Source organism: Phalacrocorax carbo, chromosome 3, assembly GCF_963921805.1.
Source record: "Phalacrocorax carbo chromosome 3, bPhaCar2.1, whole genome shotgun sequence".
Classification (NCBI taxonomy): domain Eukaryota; kingdom Metazoa; phylum Chordata; class Aves; order Suliformes; family Phalacrocoracidae; genus Phalacrocorax; species Phalacrocorax carbo.
In genome coordinates, this window is record NC_087515.1 from 101,252,550 (window position 1) to 101,277,062 (window position 24,513).

The 24,513-nt window shown below is 37.0% G+C and overlaps 1 protein-coding gene across 2 annotated transcripts in view; it reads right to left on the reverse strand.

Moving 5' to 3' along the window:
- PRIM2 (DNA primase subunit 2) overlaps positions 1 to 24,513 on the reverse strand; it is a 119,475-nt gene that overhangs the window by 14,113 nt on the left and 80,849 nt on the right. For both annotated transcript variants that reach the window (XM_064447856.1, XM_064447857.1), the window contains 3 exons: positions 23,679 to 23,864; positions 2,935 to 3,061; positions 2,022 to 2,104 (listed from right to left, as the gene is read on the reverse strand). In XM_064447856.1, the coding sequence (XP_064303926.1) occupies positions 2,022 to 2,104; positions 2,935 to 3,061; positions 23,679 to 23,864 (396 nt within the window). The remainder of the gene's footprint in view (positions 1 to 2,021; positions 2,105 to 2,934; positions 3,062 to 23,678; positions 23,865 to 24,513) is intronic.

The following is a 24,513-nucleotide window of genomic DNA, read 5'->3' on the forward strand; positions in this document are numbered from 1 at the left end:
GCTGAAAGGTCAAGCTCTGAATCATTCATTAAAAAGAGGAATCTGTCAGGTTGTAAGGAAGCTTTCAGTTGATCTGGAGTTAACAGGAGGTCTAACAAACTCAAAGGGTACGGTTTGAGTGAATGTCAATCTTGAGGCCCGGATACTGGAAAAGCAACTATATCAGAGGCTTCGAAAGATTGACAAACCATCCACCCCTAATAACCATTCACTAAGCTAAAGGAAAAATGACGTTTCTGATACTCAGCAACTACCACCAGCATCAGAGAAGCTAAAAAGACCCAGTCTGGACTGAAGGATCCTGAACTGTTACTAGTCATGCAAATGTTATCGGACCATGCAAACGTAGCAACAAGGAGTGATAGGAATAAAACCTGTTTGAGATCTTGGAGACAGATGTGAACCAATCCTCCTCCTGCTACTACTGAATATCTCAAAGACCATCTGCTGTAACAGATCAATTTCTGAAAACCCAGCTACAGCCAACTTAGTAGTGGTAGTAGGTTTTGGGTGGAGGGTGCTTTGGTTTGGGTTTGTTTTGTTTAAACACTATCAGTGGCCACTGCAGAGCCTCAAACCCTGACTGCACTTAAACTGGCACCACAAAATCTGTGGACAGCACAGCATCCATTTCCAGGCAAAGCAGGTACTGATGGAGACAGTTTTTCTTAGTCACTTTAAGACTCCTAGTGAATCCTAATCCTTCTTTACAAGTGAAAAAATAACAAAAACATACAGACAAAAACCCTAAAACCCAGTTCACATCAAGTAAGGAACTACGTTAAATAAAAAGATAGTGTCCCACTGTGCAAATTCACTGAAGAAATAACCTCCACTGAATCCTACCCACACACAGCAAGGCAGCTGAAACAGTAAATCCTCACCAATCTTTCCAATCATTAGCAGGATAAAAATCTCAGAGCAGCATCAATTTTTGATGCATATATAAAGGAAAAAAAGCCAAAGGAAAGTCTCTCTGGTGCCTGTCAGATATATGGAAGACAGTCAAATGCTTGTTTATATGTACCAGGAGGAAAGAAGAAAAAACAAAAGGAAAAAAAAACACGTTCCTAGGAAAAAGGGGTACTTCAAGAATTTGCCAAGAATGACTATGAGTGAATGATAAACACTTTAAAAACTGTTCTCTTTTAATTTGTATCTTAATTATTCCTTCCAAGGGAGACTACTTTAAGTGGAACTTTCTCATTCTTTTCTATCTAGTTCAATACTCTTGTTGATGCCTGACAAGCGATGGTGATACTCCACACGAACTAAAGATGAAAACTTAAAGCCATATTTTCCTAAGGACCTAAAGCAGGTTTCAGGCAGTTAATATTCACAACCTTTTGCTGAACTGCCTCAGCTTAAGTCTAACCCATATGCCTTCCTCCAATGAAGATGATGGCATCCTTTTACAGCCTTAACCTCTTGCTAGAGCAAGCCATGGGAGTCACAGTATACACCTATTTCTGCATTGTCCTTGCTATATAACATAGGTTTTCAATTTAACGTTACCTTTTAAAAAGCTGCTAAAAATCTGCACTTAATTTCGCTAGGCATTTCATGTCCTTGTGTTGTTTAGGGAAGTTAGTGCAATGGATGATTAAGAATGTATGTTTTTTAGAAGTTTATTACAGAAAACAATTACTTATGTCTACTGACTACACAGTAGAGTCTTCCACAAGTCACTGCAAGAATAAAAATAAATTCTCTAAAATATTGCCAGATTCATTTAAACTTTTTTATCACAGTGCAGTAAAATGAAGTAAAACAAAATTCTGCGTTGTATCCACTATAGTAATAAACCAACCCATAATATTTAACAATAAAAGGGGATGACAATAATGAACACATCAATGGAAGAACTGGAGCCAGAAAGCCAAGATTCTGGCTTAAACCTTTTGTAAGACTTATTTCACAATACATACTGACAAATTGCATATAGCATTCCTACACAAATAGAAAGTAAAATTGAAAACCGGTGCCTTATTAATGAAAGCGCCGAACAAAATATGCCTTACCTGAGTTACTCCACTGGGAGGGATCTTGTATGACTGCAGCTTCTGCTTCAATAGCTCAGGATCACTGTGGCGGAAGGGGCACCCTGACAGTAAAAAACAAGCAGTCTCACAAACAAGGTTGTTTACCCAGGAGTTAGCACAACAGAGACTCAAGAGACCAGCTAAGCTGTTGCTAATTGTATAACGGCTTAAAAGAAAGTTAATTGCCCATATGTGCAATTGCTTACTTTTTTTTTTTTTTTTTAAATAATTACTCCACTGCATGGTTATCAGGGCACCACAGGCTCAAGAGTTACACAAAATATCCTGACCTAAAGAGGCCATAATTCCCATTCACTGACAGAAAAATAGTTAGTTAGTTCCTTACTAACAATGATAGCACTGGCACATTTAGTAGTTGTGAAAAAAACAGGCAAAGACAAGGACTGAGAGGCAACTGGTCTTTAAAGCATAGTCCTTGGTAAAAATATTACTTTATATGTACCTTAGAAAGTCCCACCACCTTAAATAAGAGAGGGTTTATTTTTGCCGCAGAATTAATTTTGAGATACTACTGAATGAACGACTTAGTACTAGAATAACAATGATGAAGTCAGTGCAGGTTTTCCATGTTTAGTCACACAGAGGTAGGAAGTTTTGAAGTACCCTGGAAAATTTCAGAATTTCTGTACAATTGAACTGATTTCTCAAAACACCTCTAATTGGTCACTTTTTAAAGCATCTGTACATTTAGAGTCTCCTTACACTTCATAACACAATGTATATAAAACCAGAAGCTATCAAAAGAGAACAAGACCACTGTGGCCTTGAAGTTAAATACATAATTTAAGATACTACAGGAGGCAGTAACTTCTCTAGCCGTGGGTTTCTGCTGGTTTTAAACTTTTGGGTTGTTTTTTTTTAAGGAACTCACCATGGTAATCCCCTTGACTTGGTGGATTGGACATGATAATCTTCATGCAACTGTATGGGGTATAATCAGTTCTCTTTCCTTCCTTCCCATAGCTGTGGCGAATGCTGTAGGCATATCCTTTGTCAAACTAAATAAAAACAAAAGGATAAATTCTTACATATTGCGTCAGTGATTCTATCTGCTCTGCAAATAGAAATATTGGATAACAAAATAAATCTTCCAAACATACGCAAACTGAGAAAAATAAAAATCAAGCTGCTTGCTGCTCACTTTGATTTTTATATTATATGGACTTGTATGTGCACATATACGTTTTACAGACACATCACAAGAGAACTGTGTAACTGCATTGATTTAAGGGCTTTTCAGCTGATATGGTCATCGCTTTTAAGATATGATGATTTAGAGATCAAAATTTTGAACCCCACAATGTTAGTAAATGGAGATAACATAGTAATTTAAAATCTTTCATAGATGTCCATAAATTGATTGCTTTATCAGGGCAAAAAACCAGAAATATAGATTTCTTTACTCAGATTCTCATTCTTCTTCTCCCAAAGTATAATGCTTCACCTATGCTTTGTTTCAGCACTGAAGTTAATTCATTAGATTCTAAAATGGAGTATACTTTGCTTATACAAAAGAGAGATTTTAGCAAACCTCTTTTGTCTACTGATAGACTACCAATTCCTCCAATAAAATTAAATGTTCTAAAGTAATATAGATGTAAACAAACATTTATCTTGGTAGCTGAGTACAGCACTATTAATAAAGTCTTGTGGAGAACATCCAACGACTTGAGTTCATGTTATTTTATATGTGGCAGTAGGTGACATAAAATCTGTAGCAGAATCAGATAATTTAACATATGGATTCTATTAAGTTGCATTAGTTACTATAAGACAAAGAACATTTGTTCAAATACCATACTTCTAGTTCTAAAAAAAACAAATAGGATAAAATAATGAAGCATCATATTTAGAATTACACATCCTCAGTCTCCCTTCTCTTCAAAAACGCTATGACAGTACATAAAAGAACTGTGCTCTTGCTCAATTCAAACTTTTAGCATTTACCTTATGCAAAGTTCTGTTTCTGAATTAAATACAAACAACACCCATAAGAATTTATGTTTTCTTCCCAAAAACCACTTAAAAATAATTTTTTACTCTGATATCTAATATAAGCCAAGGTAACATACTAAGAAAAATCATTCAAGCATACAACTGGTAACTCTACTACTTCAAGGATGCTCTCATTTCTACACATAAAAGAAGTTCCCTATTTGGCTTGTGGACTTCCAAACAGTAATACAGATTAGTCATATATCTATAACCACCTTGACCTGCTAAAACATTTCTAAAATAAAATAGAAAAATAAGTATATTTTTCTTCATATAAAACACTTTAATGTTTTTGAAAAAAATATAAGTAATTGAAAACCTATAACACAGTGTGCAAATACATAATAAATGTGTATAAAAATATATGTGACCTTTGAGAATAAAATTCTAAATTGCACCTGATTCTGGAAGGGTAAAGAAAAAATCTCTGGCAAGATGCTGGTCATAATCAAGTCCATGTATCAAGAAGAATAATACTCAGCACTCCTTCCGAACAAGGCTTAAGGCATCCAAAGCTCTGAACAAACACTGACTAATTAATCCTTACTGTGTATTTGACAACGTGACTTTACTCTATTTCAAAAGATATTAAAAAAAGGGGTTGGGAAGAAAAGAGAGAGAGAAAACACATAGCATTGTGTTTGCCAGCACAGCCATGGGCAGGATCCAGCACATAGGAATATTCCTACCTAAGTCAACCCTTTTGCTCAGGAGAGGAAAGAACTGGTTGGTTGAACAGTAAATGAACACCCTTTTTGCTGGCAACAGGGTTGGGCTTACCAACTCCTCATTAGAAAGAAGAGTAAGACTATATGAGGATCTGCTGTAGGTTTGTGCACGTACTCGGGAAGGGCCGGCAGAACAGGTACCCTGCCCTCAGCAGGGCAAGCAGCAGCTGCTGGCTGAGTTCTGCTCTTGTGGGAGCTGCAAATGGTATATTTACTCCTGAAAACAGCAAACAACAAATACAAAGATGGATGTATTTTAATTCCAAACCTCTGAGTAAACCTGTTAAACTGAAAACAGTCTGTGATCCCACAGCCACGTATTCTTCCACCCAGAAGCCCTGGAACCTTTCCTCCTTCTTTGCAAAAGATGAATGAAAGCATATTTCATTTCCTTAACAAAGGGCATTTGAGCAAGCAGTTAAATTACATTAAATTAGTTGGTTTTTTTTAAGGGAAAGGCAAATCTTCAATGCTTCAGGATGTATTGCTTAGTTTGTCAGAAAATTAACACCCCTCTTCAACAGTTCTGTGTACTAAAATCTTGAGCTGTACTTCTCACATCACTTGCCTTAATGCCCACAAAAATTACTTTTACTACCTAAGTCATTATTTTATGCTGAGAAGCAGCTCTTGCAGTAAATAGAACCAACAGCTACATAATAACACAACACAGCCTTGGGACAGTTGGGTATTTTCTCACTGCTTGCTTGTAACCCTGTTTGGATCCCAGAGTTTTCACAGTGGCAGATGGCAGAGAATAATACAGCTATGTGGTGCAAGTTAGCACACGTGCAGTTACATGCTTCACTAGGAGCTCTCTCATCCTTGTGATTCAGAATTTCTTATCATTGATTAAGGAAACAGGATTTTAGCTGGGCCAATATCCAAAAGGTTATGTGGTCATCCTCAGCGGGAAGAAACCATAAATTGTGGCATTTCATTTCAGAAAACACATCCTGCAGAACAGCTCTCTCTGTACATTGGGGGATGAACTCAATGATCAGACTTGCTCTTTCCTAATGCCATTACTCTAGGATGTGCACAAAGGAAAAAAACCCTCAGGAGCAATCTGTTTTGCTAGCAAAAGCAGCAAGGTATAATTAAACATGTTTGAAATATTCAAACAAGAGGGGAACTGTCCTTTCCTATTTATTCTAATGCCCCAAATAGAAGTGGATTTTCACAGTTCCTTGAACAAAATAAACAAATTACATGCAGCACACATCATGCGTGTAGGTGTTCACAGGGTTATTCTAACTGCTTATAAATTGCTTGGTTTTAAACTATTTCAGAAAAACAGGCTAAAACCCTGTAAAACTACTATTACAGTATATTCTAACTGCAATCTACCAGAAGGTCATTATGGCAAAAAAACAGTAAAAGGTCAAAGCTCAAATTAAATTATTTGAAAAATCTCTTTTTTGGTGATGGCCCTGTAAGTACTTTTCAGGGTTTTATTGCAGCCTGGTATGAATTTGCTCAATAATAATGATGCTGCAGGAGTGTGAACATTCCCCTTGTACTCTAAGAGACAGTTTTCATTTAGATGAAAGAAAAGAATACGAAGGCAAAAAATTATTCTAGGATCACAGAAAAACTGTGTATGCCTATACATCCCACCATAGCCTGTGCTAAATATCAATGAAAACTTGCTGCCAAAGTTACAATAAACCAGCAATGTTAAAGCAAGATCATGATATTATTGAGATCACCCACTGCTGGTAATACTTGAAAGCAGGGATTCTCTGCAACTTTTTAACTGTATGGCCACATCTCAACTATCTGAGTTATTTTGCCCCTATTTAGCTCTCTGTGCTTTCCAAAATCTGCAAGGCATTTGTAATTTATGTGCTGGGTGGATGGGCCGTGGCTTTGGTGAGGGAGAAAGGGATTAAGAAATACATCTCGTTTAAGCAATGAACTGATTCACACTGAAGCCAAGAAGCTGAGGCACAGACAACCCTTTAACATCTCTATCAAAATTTGTCACTTTGATGTAGGAATGAGCAAATCTTGGGATTAGCAGCAGTGTGAATTTTTGTTTTAAAAGACTGCAAGTCAACGGTCTGAGCTTCAACCTGACCCCTGAAGATATAAATTTTTTGAAGACTTCTCTTTCCACAAGGCATGGCTGTAGGATGCATGTGATGTCTGGTCTGAAGTGCAGTTGCTGATGACAAGTGGGTAGTTTTGCGTTTTTATGCATCAGTATTTGTCATAACGAACCGAGGTGTCCAGTTAATGGTACTCAATGTACTAATGGTGACCCTGGGTAGCCCTGAACAGGTGACACTGAGGCTTTCTTCTCCCTATAAGAAACTAAGCTCTTAGCATGGATTAGTGGGACTAAACCAGTAGTCCAAAGCCAGAATCAAGGAGGCTGTGGGACAGTTCACTGGATATAGATAAGTGTACTGTAGCAAGGTACTTATATTTTGCTTTTATGTGGTATATTCACATGAGTATCAGACTAATGCAGATTAATTTGCCTTATAAGTGCTAGTTAAGACACACATACTATGTTAGATAGCCTTCAGTAGAAGACATACAAGTTATAAATTAAAGTATAAGTAAGGTATAAATAAAAAAGTATAAAAAATACATAAGCTATAAATTTGCAACTGGTATAGCCTAATACCAGATTACTGTGTTCCAGATAGGAATTTAAGGAAATGCTATTTTCAATAAATTCTGATCACATAAATGCACACAAGATCTTTGGATATGGAACCAAGGTGTACATCAAATGGACTATTTGGCAGGTATATACTCTCCTTTGAAGAAAAGCTTTCATCAAACAAAGCAGGGGAAGATGGGTCATGTGTGCCCCATAATCATCAATTTGATACAACTGAATACACTTTCAAAAGAGAACAATAACATACGACATTCCCAAGGCATTCCAGCCACTGCCGAGTATGTATCATGTCATCACTGAGAGTTACTTTCCTTATATCACTTGTCATATATGCAGATTAGTATCTGGAAATAGAACTAGGCCCTCCATAAATTTTATTATCAATTCTGATATTCAGCATGTGTATTAGGATGGAAAACAATTTGCTGACAGGTCTTCCAAGCCCTGCATGCTCACGTTCACACTTCCACAAAACTTTCATGTCTCAGTTTAACTACTTTCATATACTTGTTTAAGGTTTTATGCATTTATTCCTTACAGCACTGGGTTATTTATTTATTTAAAGTCTAACAACTAAGCAAAATGACTGCAGTAATTTTGTCTAACTTCTTGGCTGACCACCAGATTAGTTACAACTCTACAAAATTCAAAGTAGTAATGGTTTAACACCTTCTTTTAAACAGTCATTGGGTAATTTCCTGCCTCAAATTGCTGAGCCTGTATGGATAACAGCTTCAAAATCATAAATTTATTGCACGAACTTGTGTATTTTTTGAAATAATTGGTTCACTTTTTCGTCCATTTCCTAGGCAGTTGCTCAGATCATTACTGTTGACACTGCTGACTTGGCATATCCTTTTCCAAGCAACTTTTTTTTTTAAGCTCACTCTTAAAATAACGTCAACTTCAGGTTATCTTTTCCAAAGCATGGTTGCCATTTAGGAGCACAAATAAATGCTTCTCCCTCTGCCAATGACCAAAAGTTTCAATTTATCCTCAACCTGTAGCACGATTACTGTGCTTTAAAGGTACAGATCAGAGACATCAGCTAAAACTGAGCTGGAAAATTCTAATAGGCTGTGCAGCAGTCATTACAGACCGATTCAAATCAAGTACAACTTTAAACAACAATTAAAAGCACATAAAATTGTGATGTCATTTTAATGCTCACTTGTAAGAGCAGAAAAAAATTACTAAGTGATTTTTATTATAATACTTGATTAATTTCTACTTCTGATAAACTGAAATGTCTTTGTGATTACAGAATTATACAGCAGTCTTTGTTTAAAGATTATTTCTACAGAACATGATATGATTCCCTTAGCATAATGTCCTATCGTCTTGGTGTAGTATCACCTATAACATTTTTCTTGGCTAGAAAGATAGATATATCTGAAAGAAATAAATCCTTTCCATATTACACTGCACCAAACTCCTAATTCTTTATGGGATTGCAATGCCTAAATCATTTTACATAGTACTCCACTAATTATACTTGCCATTTTCTCTAATATCATTAATATTTCCAAAAATTACCAACTTAAAAAATATGAAAATGCTATGTATCTATGAATATCACTGTTTTGATATTCCCACAAACTATTATTTTTTCTAAATATTTGCTTAACCTGCTCTAAAATTTTCAGTGAGCAGCACTAACAAAAAAAGAAAAACCTGAAGGAAAGAATAGTCATTTTAAGGCAAAAAACAGTTTGTGGGTGACAATTTCACCCATACCAGAATTCCAGTAACAAATTAATACATAATCTTTTTTAAAATACTGAACATTTCATGCTGGCAGTTCAGAGTATTACTGAACACAGAGGTGTAAACCCCTTGTCATTTCAAATGAAACAACTACACAAAGAAATAGTCATGATGCTAATTATAATCAAGAATTATAAGGAAATTGGAAATTACATCAAGAAAACAAATACTTCAGATGGTAGTTAACACTGAACAGGTGATGAGAACTTTTGCTGCTTTGTTTTTAAAAAGAAGAAAATATTACATCTTATTTTAAAAAATAATTAAACAGCTACATTAAAATGGCAATATTTGACAGCACCATAAGAGATACCATGCTTTTCTTAAGTACCTATAAAACTACGGTGGTACTTTCATTCGAATAACAAGTGAACGCTCGATAAACCCGACTACTGTAAAGATGTTTTATTTTCAACAGATTTGTGCAGACCGTTCTCTATGGTTTTAAGGACCTCTTAAGAAAATCTTTCTAATAGCAGAGAATAATCTTGAATCCTTTACTAAATAATTACTCCATAACACATTCATTTAGAAAATTTAATATGAGATGAAAAAGAAAATAATCCAATAATCAATTTCTAAACCAAGGAATCTCATTCAGTTAGCAATAAAACCCCACACCACACTTCTGGTACTCCATGAATTACAAGCACACCAATGCTTTTCAGATTTTTCTGCTGATGTTTTTCAATCAGTGTTTCTCACATTTCAATACGCAGAGAAATTAGCTGATGTAACTTGGAAATGTATCTTTCAGTGGAAGATAAGCAGTAAATTAGTGGGGTTATTCATGTTATCAGAAGCAGCAGAGAATGAGAGTCCCCAAAACATTCAATGGCAAAGGAGAACACAGAAAGCAGAAACAGAAAGAGTGTTAACAGATTGCAAAGTAGACAGAAATTTGGCATGTGGTACAATAAAAATCAACTAAGAAAGTTAAACAGAAGTAGAATAATAACTAACTGTGTGCATCTATAGGAATAAGATTCAGCTCCAGACATCTAAATCCAGACATCTCCCGTTATTGTCAATGGAGGTCAATGCAATCGGAGGAGCCTGGGGAGCAATTCAACTTACCCTAATGTCGGCACCTAGAGGCTCATTAAAAAAAATCATTCTCTAGACACTATTGACTGTATAGGCTAGATCTTTATTGATCATAACGGCAGCCTAGGATCCCAGTGTAAAGAATATATATACCAAGGAGTAAAGAAATTCAGTAAGCCTGTATCAGAACTGGGTGAAATCCATACTTATATGTATACCACTGCAGCATGTATTGCAGGTTTTCAGGGAATATAGATGAAGACTGTCCAGGGACCGCTGCAAAGTCCAAAAATTAAATTCCTACTGCTTATCCAAGCTCTATCAATACTCTGAACAAGAGCGCTCTCACAGGATGTTCTATAGTTTTGAGCACAGTGAACATGTAACGTGTTTACAGTCTCATGTAGCTCATCATATGTTATACCATTGCATATACTGTAACCTAGATCAGCACATACAATAGAAACCTAAACATATAGGGAAGAAATAGGAAAGAAAACTGCTATCAGCATGGAGACATTGTCACTTTGTGAAGAATCTTGAAATGTATCCAACCGGACTCCGGTTATAAGAAAAACCAGCAATAAAATGCAGGACTGGGACATGAGGTTTAGACTGCATGCTGACAGAGGGTTTATCCTCACTAGCCCGTCATAACATCTTAAAGCTGCGGATGAGAAGACAGAGGCATTCAGGAGACTAGACTCCAACATGCCAAAGTGGCAGCCAAATGGACTCCAGAAGAGATTTAGAGGAGAGCTGCTACTTTTGGCTCCAGCTCCTACCCTAGATACTAGGGGTATCTTCAGTTTCACAGAAAATGGTCCAAAGTGGATATTAGGCAGAAAATTGTTACCATTTAACTCAACAGTCTGGCATGGAAGGCTCCTCCATTCTAGTAGCAATAATTATCCTTATAAGGAAGGAGAAATTGCATACCATAAAGCAAAGCTATCCAAGCTGCTATACTGCCAACTGGAACTTTAGCAGGGTATGGCGACTCCCAGGTCACTAGGATAGAAGAAGTGAAACACAGAAATGAGAGGTCTGTGCAAAAATTATCTCTGCCTTTCCAGGCAGTCAAAATCAGCAGGACCCGCCTCATTCTGAACAGGACTTTGGCATTAAAACAACAGACACACATTCAACCACAGCACCAGAAGTGAGTCCAATGGAACAGTGCATATCGATCTGCTCTTGAAGAGCGCTGCTGCTGGCACAGGCTGCAATTCACCTCTGCCAGGGTGTTCCCAATTTTAGACCTCTAAAGGATATTGGAACTAATCCAAGGAAGTCTGGCTCCAGTTCTACTTAGCACATCTGCTAAAGAGTCAAAAGATCTGAGCAAGTTCACCACAATAGTTGAAGTTCTCTGTCTCTGTATCATTTCCAAAGAGCAACCACCTCCTGACACAGTGGAAGAAGTCATGTACTCACTGAGGTGTTTATATTTTACAAGCTGGTTGAACTACACAGCATTCACTAAATATACAGTCTTTGAAATGGAGACTGGAAAGTTTTGCACACCTTTTGGAATACTTAAACCACGTAAGTATTCTTCCCTTTTAAAACTGTGTAAAACTTTGCAAAGGGAGCTCACCTGAGCAAGCTCCCCATTTTGACTGATTAGATATTATTGAATTACTTCATTAACTTATTACTGCAACCCCTTGCAAGCACCCCTGCAGTGTAGCTATGTTACTAGAAGTCCTTTACAGATCGTTATTTCTCAATCCATACACTGATCAGAATGGCATCTGAACCCAAGCTCGGCATTAGATGACAAGGCTCATAAGAAGCAAGGTTAGTTAAAGAAAAAAAGGCAGACCTTCTTCACTGATCATGAGATCAAGTGGTAAATTGCTGTTACCATCTGGCTATAACAGTCCACCAGCAAAGCAGTCCTCGTTCATTAGAAATCTATGACTGACCCAATCTATTCTTAAATGAGATACAGTGAAGTCCAAAAGATTAAATTTTACCCTAAGCCTCAGATTTGCAGAAGAGGCAGCACCACCCAAAGAGATCCAGTGACTTGGGTTGGTTGAAGGGATGCTCTCCAGCCCAAGTGAGAAAATTACCAACATGTGATACAACTGTGACAAAAACCCCTGCCTTTTACTGAGATACTATTAAACCTCTTGGACAAGGATCAGTGTCAGAACAGAAGGATATTAACTGCCCAATCATGTAATGTCTCAAGATAACAGCAAATCCCCAGTATAAGTGCAGATTTAAAAAAAAATAATTTCCTGCATAAATTATCAGAAAAAATCAAATAATTCTTAAAATAAAACTGCAAGGAAGCTGAGTAATGAACACATTTCCTCAGCCTGATAAGTATTCCTTATGCCTACTCTTGACACGTGCAGACTTAACTTTTTTTGATGCAGTCATAAAAGAATGACAGAAACAAGGCATTGAAACACAAAACCATACACTTCCCTGGGCAGCCTGTTCCAATCCCTCATAACCCTTTCAGTAAAGAAATTTTTCCTAATATCCAATCTAAACTTCCCCTGACATTTCCTCTCGTTCTACTGCTAGTGACCTGGGAGAAGAGACCAACCCCCACCTCGCTACAACCTCCTTCCAGGTAGTTGTAGAGAGCGATAAGATCTCCCCCTCAGCCTCCTCTTCTCCAGGATAAACACCCCCAGTTCCTTCACCCTCTCCTCATAAGACTTGTGCTTCAGACCCTTCACCAGATTCATTGCCCTTCTCTGGACATGCTCCAGCAACTCAATGTCCTTCTTGTAGTGAGGGGCCCAAAACTGAACAGGGTACTCAAGGTGTGGCCTCACCAGTGCTGAGTGCAGGGGCCCGATCACTTCCCTACTCCTGCTGGCCACGCTATTCCTGATACAAGCCAGGATGCTGTTGGCCTTCTTGGCCACCTGAGCACACTGCTGCCTCATGTTTAGCCAGCTGTCAGCCAACACCCCCAGGTTCTTTTTGGCCGGGCAGCTCTCCAGCCACTCTTGCCCAAGCCTGTAGCGTTTCATGGGGTTGTTGTGACCCAAGTGCAGGACCCGGCACTTGGCCTTCTTCAACCTCATACAATTGGCCTTGGCCCATTGATCCAGCCTGTCCAGGTCCCTCTGCAGAGCCTTCCTACCCTCGAGCAGATCGACACTCCTGCCCAATTTGGTGGTGTCTGCCAATTTACCGAGGGCGCACTCAGTCCCCTTGTTCACATCACTAGCTTCCACTCCCCTGTGTACTGGAGGGAAGGTATTTAAGGGACATTTAGTTTTTCCCCTTCTGTGAGTGGACTTGAGAAGGGACACAGGGAACAGGAAAAGCTCAGAGCATACCACATTCTGCAGAATTCAGTTTCATAGCTAAATAGCATTGTATATTTCAATATAAAATCAGAACCTAACCTTCCTTCAAGGAATAGTAACCTCCATAATGGTGAAATACTTAAGCCATATCATAGTAGTTTAACTTTCCTAAATCAATATATTAAATTTCTAAAACATAAATTGGGCATAGCACAAACAATGTATAAGAGAGCTGTCCTGTCTTTATTCATGAGATTCAATAGATTTCAAAGACATGCGGCAGAATGTTAAATCAATTCTGAAAGTAAAAATACATTTTTATTTACATCATGCCTATGTGGTACATCAGCAGAATGCACATTTGAAACAACGTGCTGCTTTTCTGGATGACTGAATATGAAATACAGCCAAGATTTGCTGGCTGAATATAGACAGATGCAATATGACACCTATATGGTATTACAATAATTACATGGACGTTATCAAAAGAGAAGACAAAGTATACAGGATTATGGGTTTTGTTGTGGAAGTCAGTTTATACAGCTACAGGAAATCTGAACATTTAATAAAATATTTTTTAAATATTCTTTCAACCAATTATGTCAAGATTAATAAACTATTCTATCAAAACTTTTCCGTTCAAAAAGCACAGGAACACAACTTGAAGAGACCTGCTAGGTCATTCAGTTTGTCCTGGAACGTAGCATAAAAAGATACAGATGAATAGGTTTGCACCTCAAAAACAGTTAACCTGTGTCTCATAACTTGGGGTAAATAGCCAAAGAGCTTAAATGCGTTACTGGTGGTGTGCGTGGCAATGTACAGCAGGTATTTTTCAGCAGATGGCTACAGAGAGAGCTGTACTGTTAAGAAGGTATTCAACAGAGCCTGCTAAAGACCATATTCAGTGCCACTCAAGATACTTCACAATTGCTGAACTTAGAAATCTGGCAACCAGATCGACAAATGCATCTATTACTTTTCTTAAAATGTCATGGACTTACGTACTCGCTGCTGCTGTGATGGTTAATAAAACAGAAACCTCTTCTGACAAGTACACAGTCCTTCCAGAGGGATAATAAAGTGCAAGTCTGACAAGTGGTTCAAGACTACAAAAGGAATCTTAGAAAATTAAAGGTCTGGCTTTAACATCCATTTTTATACATACAATTCTAAAAAGATACTACAATGGGGTAAGAGAATGTGTGTTGCTAGGAATAAAACAAGTTATAAGAGTCCAGATTCTGATCTAAATTAGTTTTAGCACAGGAAAGATATTTATTGCTTTCATTCTTGTCAGTGCAAGTACCTTATCACTAACCTGCTCATATACTAGATTACTAAATACAGATTTCAGTGCCTAATAGGTAACAACCATGAAAACGGATCCTATTTATTTTTATGGTAGCTAGTACAGTTAAAAACATCAATAAAATTATGTCAGCACTGTAATATCTCCTGAAAGAGTGATTATGTAGCTAGAGCTCTCCTCTGTCCCTAAGACATGCCACAGGCTGAAACACCATCCAAAATAATGTAAGTCAGTCAGATGATGAAAACTGAAAATCAAAAGTAAGGGCAGATAGATTTCTACCAGGTTAAAAAAAAGGCTGAACAAATTAAAGTACTTTGAAGTGAATAATCATAGGAAAATGCCACTGTAGCTTCGGCTTCACAACATAGACTGGAGAACTCCAGTTTTAAAAGAACATACTTGAGAAGTCTGGTAGCGACTAGAAAAGGGATTATGTTTGGAGTGAAAGAGCACACATTTTTACCGTAGCACTTATTCTGTGTCTCATAGAATATTTATGTGCCCACACAATAACCTCCAAGTATATCATAGTCGTATTTTATGCTTTCTAGTACATCATCATCAGTTGTGGTCTATTTGAATAACAGCCATGAAACAAAAATATGGTGAAAAATAATGGTTTTATATAAGCTCCATTTCATTGAATAAATATTGCTTTAAGGTTTTGAATCTGTTACACAAAAACTAACTTTGGTTTTAAAAAACCCTTAGAATTAATAAAAAGTTTCTGTAACAAAAATACTCTCCTATGAAAAAAAGTTAAACTATAAAATGACAAATAGTGACACATATTCTTGTCAATATTCAGTAACCTTAGATAACTGTAAGATACACTAATATGCTGATTAGTAATTTAAGACCTGAGAAAAGAAAGTTTCAGAGGGAAATACACAAAAGCACGATTGAGTTTAATATGCACCTACATTAGCTACAGGGCATAATTAAAACTACATCACTCGCTTAAATGTAGATAATTATATGTCCCAAGGACACTTACTCTTTAGTATCCTTAACTTCGCTAATAAACCAGTAAGGGCCTCGGGTTTAAAAGGTCAGGCAATATTGTTTTAAGTAAAATACAACCTTACAAGTAAAAGGATAAGAAAGTAAGGTTTTGGTTTGGTTATATTCCTTCTAGCACTCAGAACTCCAGATGTGGCAGGCAGAACAAAATTCTAACGCAGACTGAAAGAAAACTCTACCAAGGAAAGCTGCAGATTATTCCCCCACCAAAAGGTACAGGGAATTGATGCAGCATCTACCACTGAAGGCAAAAAAAGTCAACATGGCAAATTTTGGAAATGCCAGTAACTCCATTAACTGATACTAAAAAGCTTCGTTAACTGGGGGGCAGGGGGCATCCCTTTACCAGTGAATATTCTACCTGTACATTTAAATAACACCCAAGTTAACTAGTTGAATTCAACAGCACAACGTTATGCACTACTTACCAGAGACACCGACAGAGACACAGAACACATTAATCATATCATGCAGTCATGCCCATAAATACAACATGGCATGTTATTTTAAAGACGGCAATTCCATGCTACTATTTAACTGTAAGTCCTAAGAAAACTCACCATCTGATGCAAAAAACTTTAAACTATTTTGATTTGATCTCACGATGCTTAATTAAACAGGAAGCAGACATCCTTCCCTAGCTCTAACTAGACGAGCTAATTTTCTACAGTCTTTCCAGAATGTTTGTGTCCACAACACTAAACAGAAGTAACACTAACAACACTGATAGTGTCTTAGCCACAGGCTCGGGTTATATGTTTACAGGCATTGCTAATACTCTCTAGATTTTATACAGTCAGTGAAGAATCTTATCCCACAGCTCCTTCCTATGATTTATCAGAATTTAGCAGGTCTCTGCAAGAAGTTATTCACATTTGATTATACTTCTTGGAAGATAATCAAATGCAACCCCTGTGAGCATGCTTCCTCAGTCCTCTCGCTTCCAGAATCCATTACAGCTCTCTTTCCTACTGCTGTGGTCAATAGGCATACAAAACAAATTGAAGAAATCAAACCATGCAGACCAGTACGCCAGTAATACACCAACGGAACTCATCTGAGTGTTTCCAAATTCTGGAGTGCTCCATAAGAGAACAGAATGATAGCAAGCATAAATGAATGCGCACAGGACACGAAGGACAAATTCCCACCTTTAAAACACAAATTTAGATTAAAATGATAACATATGGTAGTAAGAATCTTGCATAGGCTGAACATACTTACTGCGATACACTTATTGGCAAAAATAACCCAATTTTAATGGCAACTGAAACTTCTTTCCATTCAGCTACAGGAGGATATTATGATTCCTTCGACTAAACTCCGAGGCCAGACCACAGAGGTTTTGCAAGAAATTCCTAGTTTTCAGGCTCAGCTCTAACCATTCATATGTAACAGCTGTCTGCAAATTCCTCAGGATTTTCTGTTGAGTCCAACTCCTCGCTGCTTCTTATTAGTAAATTACTATAGCCAAAGGAAAGAAAACAATCTTTTTTCCAGCCACAACCAACAAGAAAGCTGTACTAATTCAGTTTGACTTAGATGCAACAACAGCAATCCATGCTTTTACAGCTTCAAGTCATGCTTTTAATCCTCACGCCTAGTTGTATAAATTTTGACTATAAACCAAATTAATTCAACACACTCTTCTGCATATTGTTTATTAAAATATAAAACAAACTCCAGACTACCCTCCTCAGCAAGACCACGCCAGATAATCAAACTCAGCAGACATCTCTCTTCACATGAATATCACCTTCAACAACAGTTACGTCCCATTTGAACAACACACCTGTTAATCTCCAGGCTTGAATTTACATGCAGAAAAACCACTAAGGAAGCTATATGAAAGGAACAGATCTCCTGATGATTGATTCACTGACATAAAACTGATTTCTGGAAACTAACATGACTATGGAGTTCAGACTATGGACGTTTTTAGCTTGGTGTTCAGTGTGTCACTGGCAAAGGCTGTTCAGCTCCTAACAACGAGCATCTTGGTTGAGTCACTTCACAGTTTTGCACAAATACTGATTTCACAGACCTGGAAGGTCAGAGGACTGCCACAAAGAACTATACATACAAAAAGAGAACAAAACCAATCAACCAAACAAACAAAAAAACCAACCACCACCAAAACACCAAACCAAAACCAAACAAAAGTACTGGGGAACAATGAAATCTGCAAACCCTCTTCTTTAGTCTGAGTTGAAATTCAAATTAAATATTAATTTTTACTTGAAGCCTACCTGCCTGGGATGCACCTGGACCACCTACTGTCTTGAAACTCCCGTAACAGTTGCATATTACTGTTTCTTCTTCAAACTTCCATTTAAAGAAAAGGTTTAATATAAATTCAATAGTAAGTTTGGGAATCAAAATGAGTCATGTAAATGAAAATGCATTTTCGTGCTTCTTCTGACAATTAAATCACTTTTAGCCTGCCATTAAAGCAATTTCAAGAGCTAACTTTGTAGAATATGATAAATATTTGGAAACATATCAAAGTGTTTTGATTTTATGCTCAGTAAAACTAAGTAAGCGTAGCCATTCGACATATAATAATGTGATGAATTGAATGTCATTTTGCTAATACAGAATAAAAATGATTCACTGAAAATCTTTAAAATTCACTTGTTCTATCTCACTACAACTGGAGTATGAAATGATAATTTCCAAATAATGAAAGAAAAATACAGATAGTAAGTGGTTCTACTGAAGCTAATTTTTAGTCCCTGGTAGAAGTGGGAAAAAATATATTTCATTTTATAAGTTTAACACAAAAATACAGTTTACTCAAGAAAGTGACTATCTAGTCCCCTGATAACCAATGAAAGCAAGGGCAATAGGCTTAACTATATTAATGCTTTGTTACCATTACATACTCTTCCACAGATTTCAGGGGGATAAGATTTTACAGGTAATATATGCTGCACTTTTATTACATTTCTTTTTATATCCTGGAAGAGAGCAAATATTTTCTTAAAGTTCTATAGTAGCCTTTATACATCTCAGGATAATTCAAGCCTAGCCATCTATTTGCATTACAGTACTACCAATGTACAATTAAAAATAGGTGAGAGTTTCATCTGTATAGAGGAATTTCAATTCCATTTATATCTTTATCTTTTAGATGTCAAATATTGTGGCTTGCTGTTCAACATGCCACTCTAGGCTGTAGATTTGTAAAGTTTAAATAACTCAAGAATAAAAGTAGCAAATGACATTCAATTATGGAATCATAATTAAAAATGTGACAGAATAAAGATCCTTTTCTGATTTATGAATCAAAATATGTTCCCAAAATAGTAAGCATCTTAACCCAATATAAAGGGGGCAAGTAAAAGAAGAATCTATCTGCAAACCAACCGCCAAATTTCAAACAAATGAGAAAGTAAAATACCAAAACCAAATGTAACCAACTGACTGATAACGAAAATATTCCTGGGGATTTAAAGAGGTGGAAGCTGTTTTAAAGAACCACCACATCATCCATGCATTCAAAATTGCACTAGGGATAGTTGTGCATGCCTAAAAGCACTGCTCTGCAGATTATCAAGTGCCAGTTTCTATTTTCATTTAAATACACAGGGGTTTTTAATAATATAATTGTATTCACCTACAAAGCATTATAGCATAAGCACTTCTAATTTACATCTCTATATAATATTTGTTTATTCCTTATGATCCTGTCTCCCTCTAGTGGCTAGCCCTCACAAAAATGTACTTCTACCTGTACTCAGTCCTGTATGCAGAATCACGGGACAATTCAGGCTGGAAAGGACCTCAGGAGGTCTCTAGTCCAAGCTTCCCCCCAATGAAATTTCTGGTTGGCCCTGGTAGAAACATTCACCAGCAGCTGTTTGCAATCAAGGTAAAGCCTCACTCATGAACCCAGATTCAAGGACCTCTTAAGATAGTCTGGAAAAGAAATGGAAGAGCCAGGAAAATCAAATCACTGGAACTATGTCATTGGGATGTATCCTCACCCCAAAGTTTCATCACTTCTTAACAGAGTAGAAGATATATTCCTTTGCATATCCATGCAGTATATGGCCAGCAAGTTGTCTGTCCCCAGTTTCATACATGATTATCATGTGTGGAAGAAACATCTAGAATATATTAATAATCAGCTGACGCTCAAAAGCTTCATTGTGAAGGGTGTGCTGCTTTAGCAACCACAGACCCCAAGCAAGGTGAAGTCTGAGTGAACTTTCTGCTTCCTTCTTCCAGGAAAATGACTATCATGAGGACCTTCACTAGCAGGAAGGTCATACCTCAGATAGAAGCCTCTGACAACTACAAAACAACCTGCTCATTGCCACTTCTGATCAACTGCTACAGAAAACAACAAGCCGTATGGAACTGCAATAAGGTGATCTGGAAAATTAAGTCAGGAAGAATAGGAGGTGTCACCAGCCTGAATGCCACCACAACCCCCAGGAGAGAGTCCTAGAACACAGGGACTAAAGAGCCATGTCTCATTCTCAGTAAGAAGTCACAAGGACAAAAAAGCTGTTCTGTCATCAGGATAATTTTGTAAATATAGTAACACTTAAGTTTTAGAGATTTATTTAAAAAACCCTGTTGCACAATTATCAGATGCACTTCCGTAGCATATGCAACAATAACAAAAATCAGTGCAATAACAAATTGTAATATCAAAGGAATTCCTTTTCAACATAGAAGCGCACAAACAGCAACTGTTTCATCTGTAAAATGTGGTAAATCAGAGTACTAGAAGAGAGCATTTTGTACCACTGTACACCAAATACTACTAAGAAAAAGAATATGTATCACATGTACATATGTAGCAAAGGAAAGCAGAAAGTGATGGGTTGCCTTAAAGTCATCCATCTGTATCAAAACCTTGATTCCAGGCTATTGGCTAAAGTAACTGAAACACAACTTAAAAGAAATCGATCCAGCTTTCATTCTTTCCTTTGTTCTAAACACCACATTATCTTTTAAGTCTCCGATTTCATTCACAGACTAATCATACAAATAGATCTGAAAACAATAACAGCCGAGTAATGATCACCGCTATAAGAGGATGTTATTTTCATCAGAGCTTTTTTACCACTGTATTGTAATGATTTAATTCTTCTTGATTCATCTCATTACTTTCTTGTTTCAAGTATTTTAAAAGCAGACTGCAGTTACCCCCCTCTTTTTTGGGGTGGGAGAGTGTTATTTTTTAAGCAACAGGAACAGGATGTGAAAGAATCTATGGGAATTAATATCTGTTTAGAGTAAGATTACATTTTATAGAAAAAACAAATCAGGCTTAAAATAACAGAGGTTATGAAGCCAACTGGCATAACCATTCAGTCAGAAATAACACATCTACCAGCATTTCACAGTTGATCCTATCATTTGAACAACAATAATTTACCATTTAGGCACTCTTAGCCTAGCAATTTGCAGAGTAATTTTAATTACCATGCCTAAAGAAAAAAAAAAAGTTTTATTTTGCACTCTGTATTTGTCTCTATTGTGAACATGCCAGTACATGATCATTCCCCATCTCTACCAGTTTCACTGCTTTCTTTGTAGAAGCTACTTGATTTTTTTTTTCCCCCCACTGAATTAATGGTTTCACACTTCATTTACATTGTTTCTTAAAAACTTTTTCTACATTGTTTTTATCAATGAGCCCTGGGGAGTTCTGTTTGGTGTAAGTTTTCCTTGTGCCCATGCTTAGCCTGGTGGTAGGCACTCCACTGCCCGCTGACATGTTCAGGGTAACTTCCTTCCTGCTGAAGGCTGAAGTCGCGTGCCAAGAATTCTTAGGACTGAGAACTGGCGTAAATGTTGCAGCCATTGAAGATGAACGTGAACACACAATTTTGAAACCATGACTATTTGCAGCAAATCGAAGACTCCCTTCTTCGCAATACACCAGTCAGTAACGAATAATTAACCTTTGTCTTTAGCAATTATCACGCCTGTACACTCACAATGCTCCAGTAAGACAAAACAGTATAATTATCTCCACTTTACAGGAAAGGAACAATGGCATGAGAATCATAAAATAAAAATGTCAAAAGAAGAAAGTACTAACAAGAATTGTATTAATCTTCATTTTTCCAGGATATTAAACATTATATACTGTGAAAAATCACAGGCCACTGTCTTCAGTTACAGCTGAAGAAAAATCAGCTTTTTTCTACCCCAGTCTCAAGTTGGTCATCTAGAACTCGAGAAGAATGGAAATTACATGGAAATAGCATCCTGCTTGTGAAAAATGCAGTAACTACAACCCTTTGCTTCATTCACAACATGCTTTCTAAGTTTCAAAGCTAAACACAGGATCACAGAATTTCATTCATTTCTAGGGCCTATCAAGAGAGATGCTATAGTAGAAAGTCGTAACCCTGTGATTGCAAACAGGATCCAAGGCGCACACATGTCTTCATATATGTGCATACACCTAGGGTGAAAGGACACGTAGGTGGAACTGGACCTGTTCACACAATATTTTTTAAAAACAGAAATAATAAAAGTATATATTTACACTGTTATTGTTTCTGATAGCTTGTTTCTATTCTTTCCATTTCCTTTAAGCACAGGAAATTGCAACTGAAAAGTCTGTATTTTCCTGAATTCAGCTAGTAATTAATTGGCATTCAACTCCAAAATTTAAGTTATTACTTCTCTTCAAATCCTCTCTTGAAACATTTGTAAGGGAATGCATTTTAGATTTCTTTTTTAACAAGACACATATCTCCTCTTAAATCATATCCCATTTAAGGATCCAGATTTACAGAGGTGTTGGTACTCACTCAAATCCCTTTCCCTTCCCAAAAAATCTGCAGATGAGTTGATCTATCTTCCAGAGACATACGTACCACAATTCATTGCAACCAGCATTACTTTTTTACCCCATCTTGTATAAATAGCCATGTCCCAGAGAACCTAAGCTAACAAAAGATTGTCTAGCATACACTCCAAAATACAGTATTCTGGAAAGCTGAGATCTCACAATATTAAATGCAAAGTATCACAGTCCAAACAAAACTGATACAAGGTCTGAAACATCTGCTCTAACACGTACCACAGGCCAGGCAGAGATGGATGAGAGAGGAAGCCTGCTTGATTCTACCTGGGCTGTTCAAAGTAAGGAGCAGGCCATAAACCTCCAAAAATTAGCATACATTTTTCATGCTCTTGAAGAAGACAGCACACGTATGTCATACTTTCCTCACTCATGATACTCTCAAAAATATTAGAGCAAAGGTTAGGCCAATGACTAATATGTCAATAATACTGCCCATTGTGCTGAACAGCATTTTCTCACTATTTTCTTGAATATTCTCTTCTGTCTTCATTCACCTCCAGTTTCTTCTTTTATTCTTAGACTGTAGATTTGCTAAGGCAAGCTCACCTCATACACAGGTGTCCAATTAATTTTTTTTAAATTAACCAACAAAAAAGGCTAACCTTGCCCTTCAGATAATGCCATTTGAGGTCATTTACCTGCTTGGTGAACTAATTTAGTCTCTTAGTACCGATATTTCATAAAGGACATTGGTTTTCTAGTGATTTAGTTGTAAAGTAAGATTTTTCTAGTTCTCATCTATAAAAAGCTTCTTTGTGGCTTGCCTTTTTTCCCCAGGCTTCAGGAGAATGCCAAACAAAATGAATAAAATCATAACCAAAGACAGAACCCCCCCAACGCCTTTAAAAGACATTACTGCGCCTTTTGCCCAATTATCTACTTTAACAAGCATCTATTAAAGTATGTAGTACAATGTACGCGTGAACTACACGCTCACATTGATGTATTTAGATATTTTTCATTTGTTGAATTACCTTGTCTGCATCCACTTTTCCTCTGATAAATTCTTTCTTCCAAAATTCTAGTGCCTGCTCCAGCGTCAAGCCAATGCCTTTTAAGAACAGTCCGTATTGCATACGGCCTCCATGACGGAGGTGATGGTTATCACGTAGGGCTTTGTGCAACTGGCGCATGCAAAGAGGGAATGATTTCACAGAAAGCTGTCGAGAGAAAAATTTGTGTTTAAGGCATACTCATCATTTAATTTGTAGGATATATGCTTATTGTGATTATTAATTAGCTCCAACTGAAAATGCCAATGGCTGGAAGAAAAGATATGCATGTGCAGAGCGCCTTGGGACTGATGATCACACGAGTGTGTCCGTAAGCCATCAAATCCAATAACCATCTCAAGAACGAAACCCAGAGGACAGAGTAATACAGGTGGTAGTATCAGACTGTCTTCAGCTACAAAGTAACACAGGTTTAATTGCTGCCAGGAAAAATATATTCACAATATTTCTTGCTTATTCCTTATTTTATCTTCTGGAACAGCAAGGTCACCTTTGTAAAAGTTTTTGGTGGTTGTGGGAGGGGATGAGGTTTTTTAAACATCTTTGAAGAACTACAAGCACGAGTAAAATCTATAGCAACTGATCTGCAGTTTTTTCCCCTGAAGAAAGCTATTTCTTATAAAGCAAGATCTCAAAGATAAGAAGTGTAACATTCAAGTTTACTTGGGCTTTGCCATGGAATTCACTACCAAAGGAACACTGTCATGGTTAAGATGAACACTGAAAACACAAACAATTTCTAAAGTTCACTTAAAGGAGTTGTGTTTTTAACTGCCTCTGCACTATCGGTGTGGTT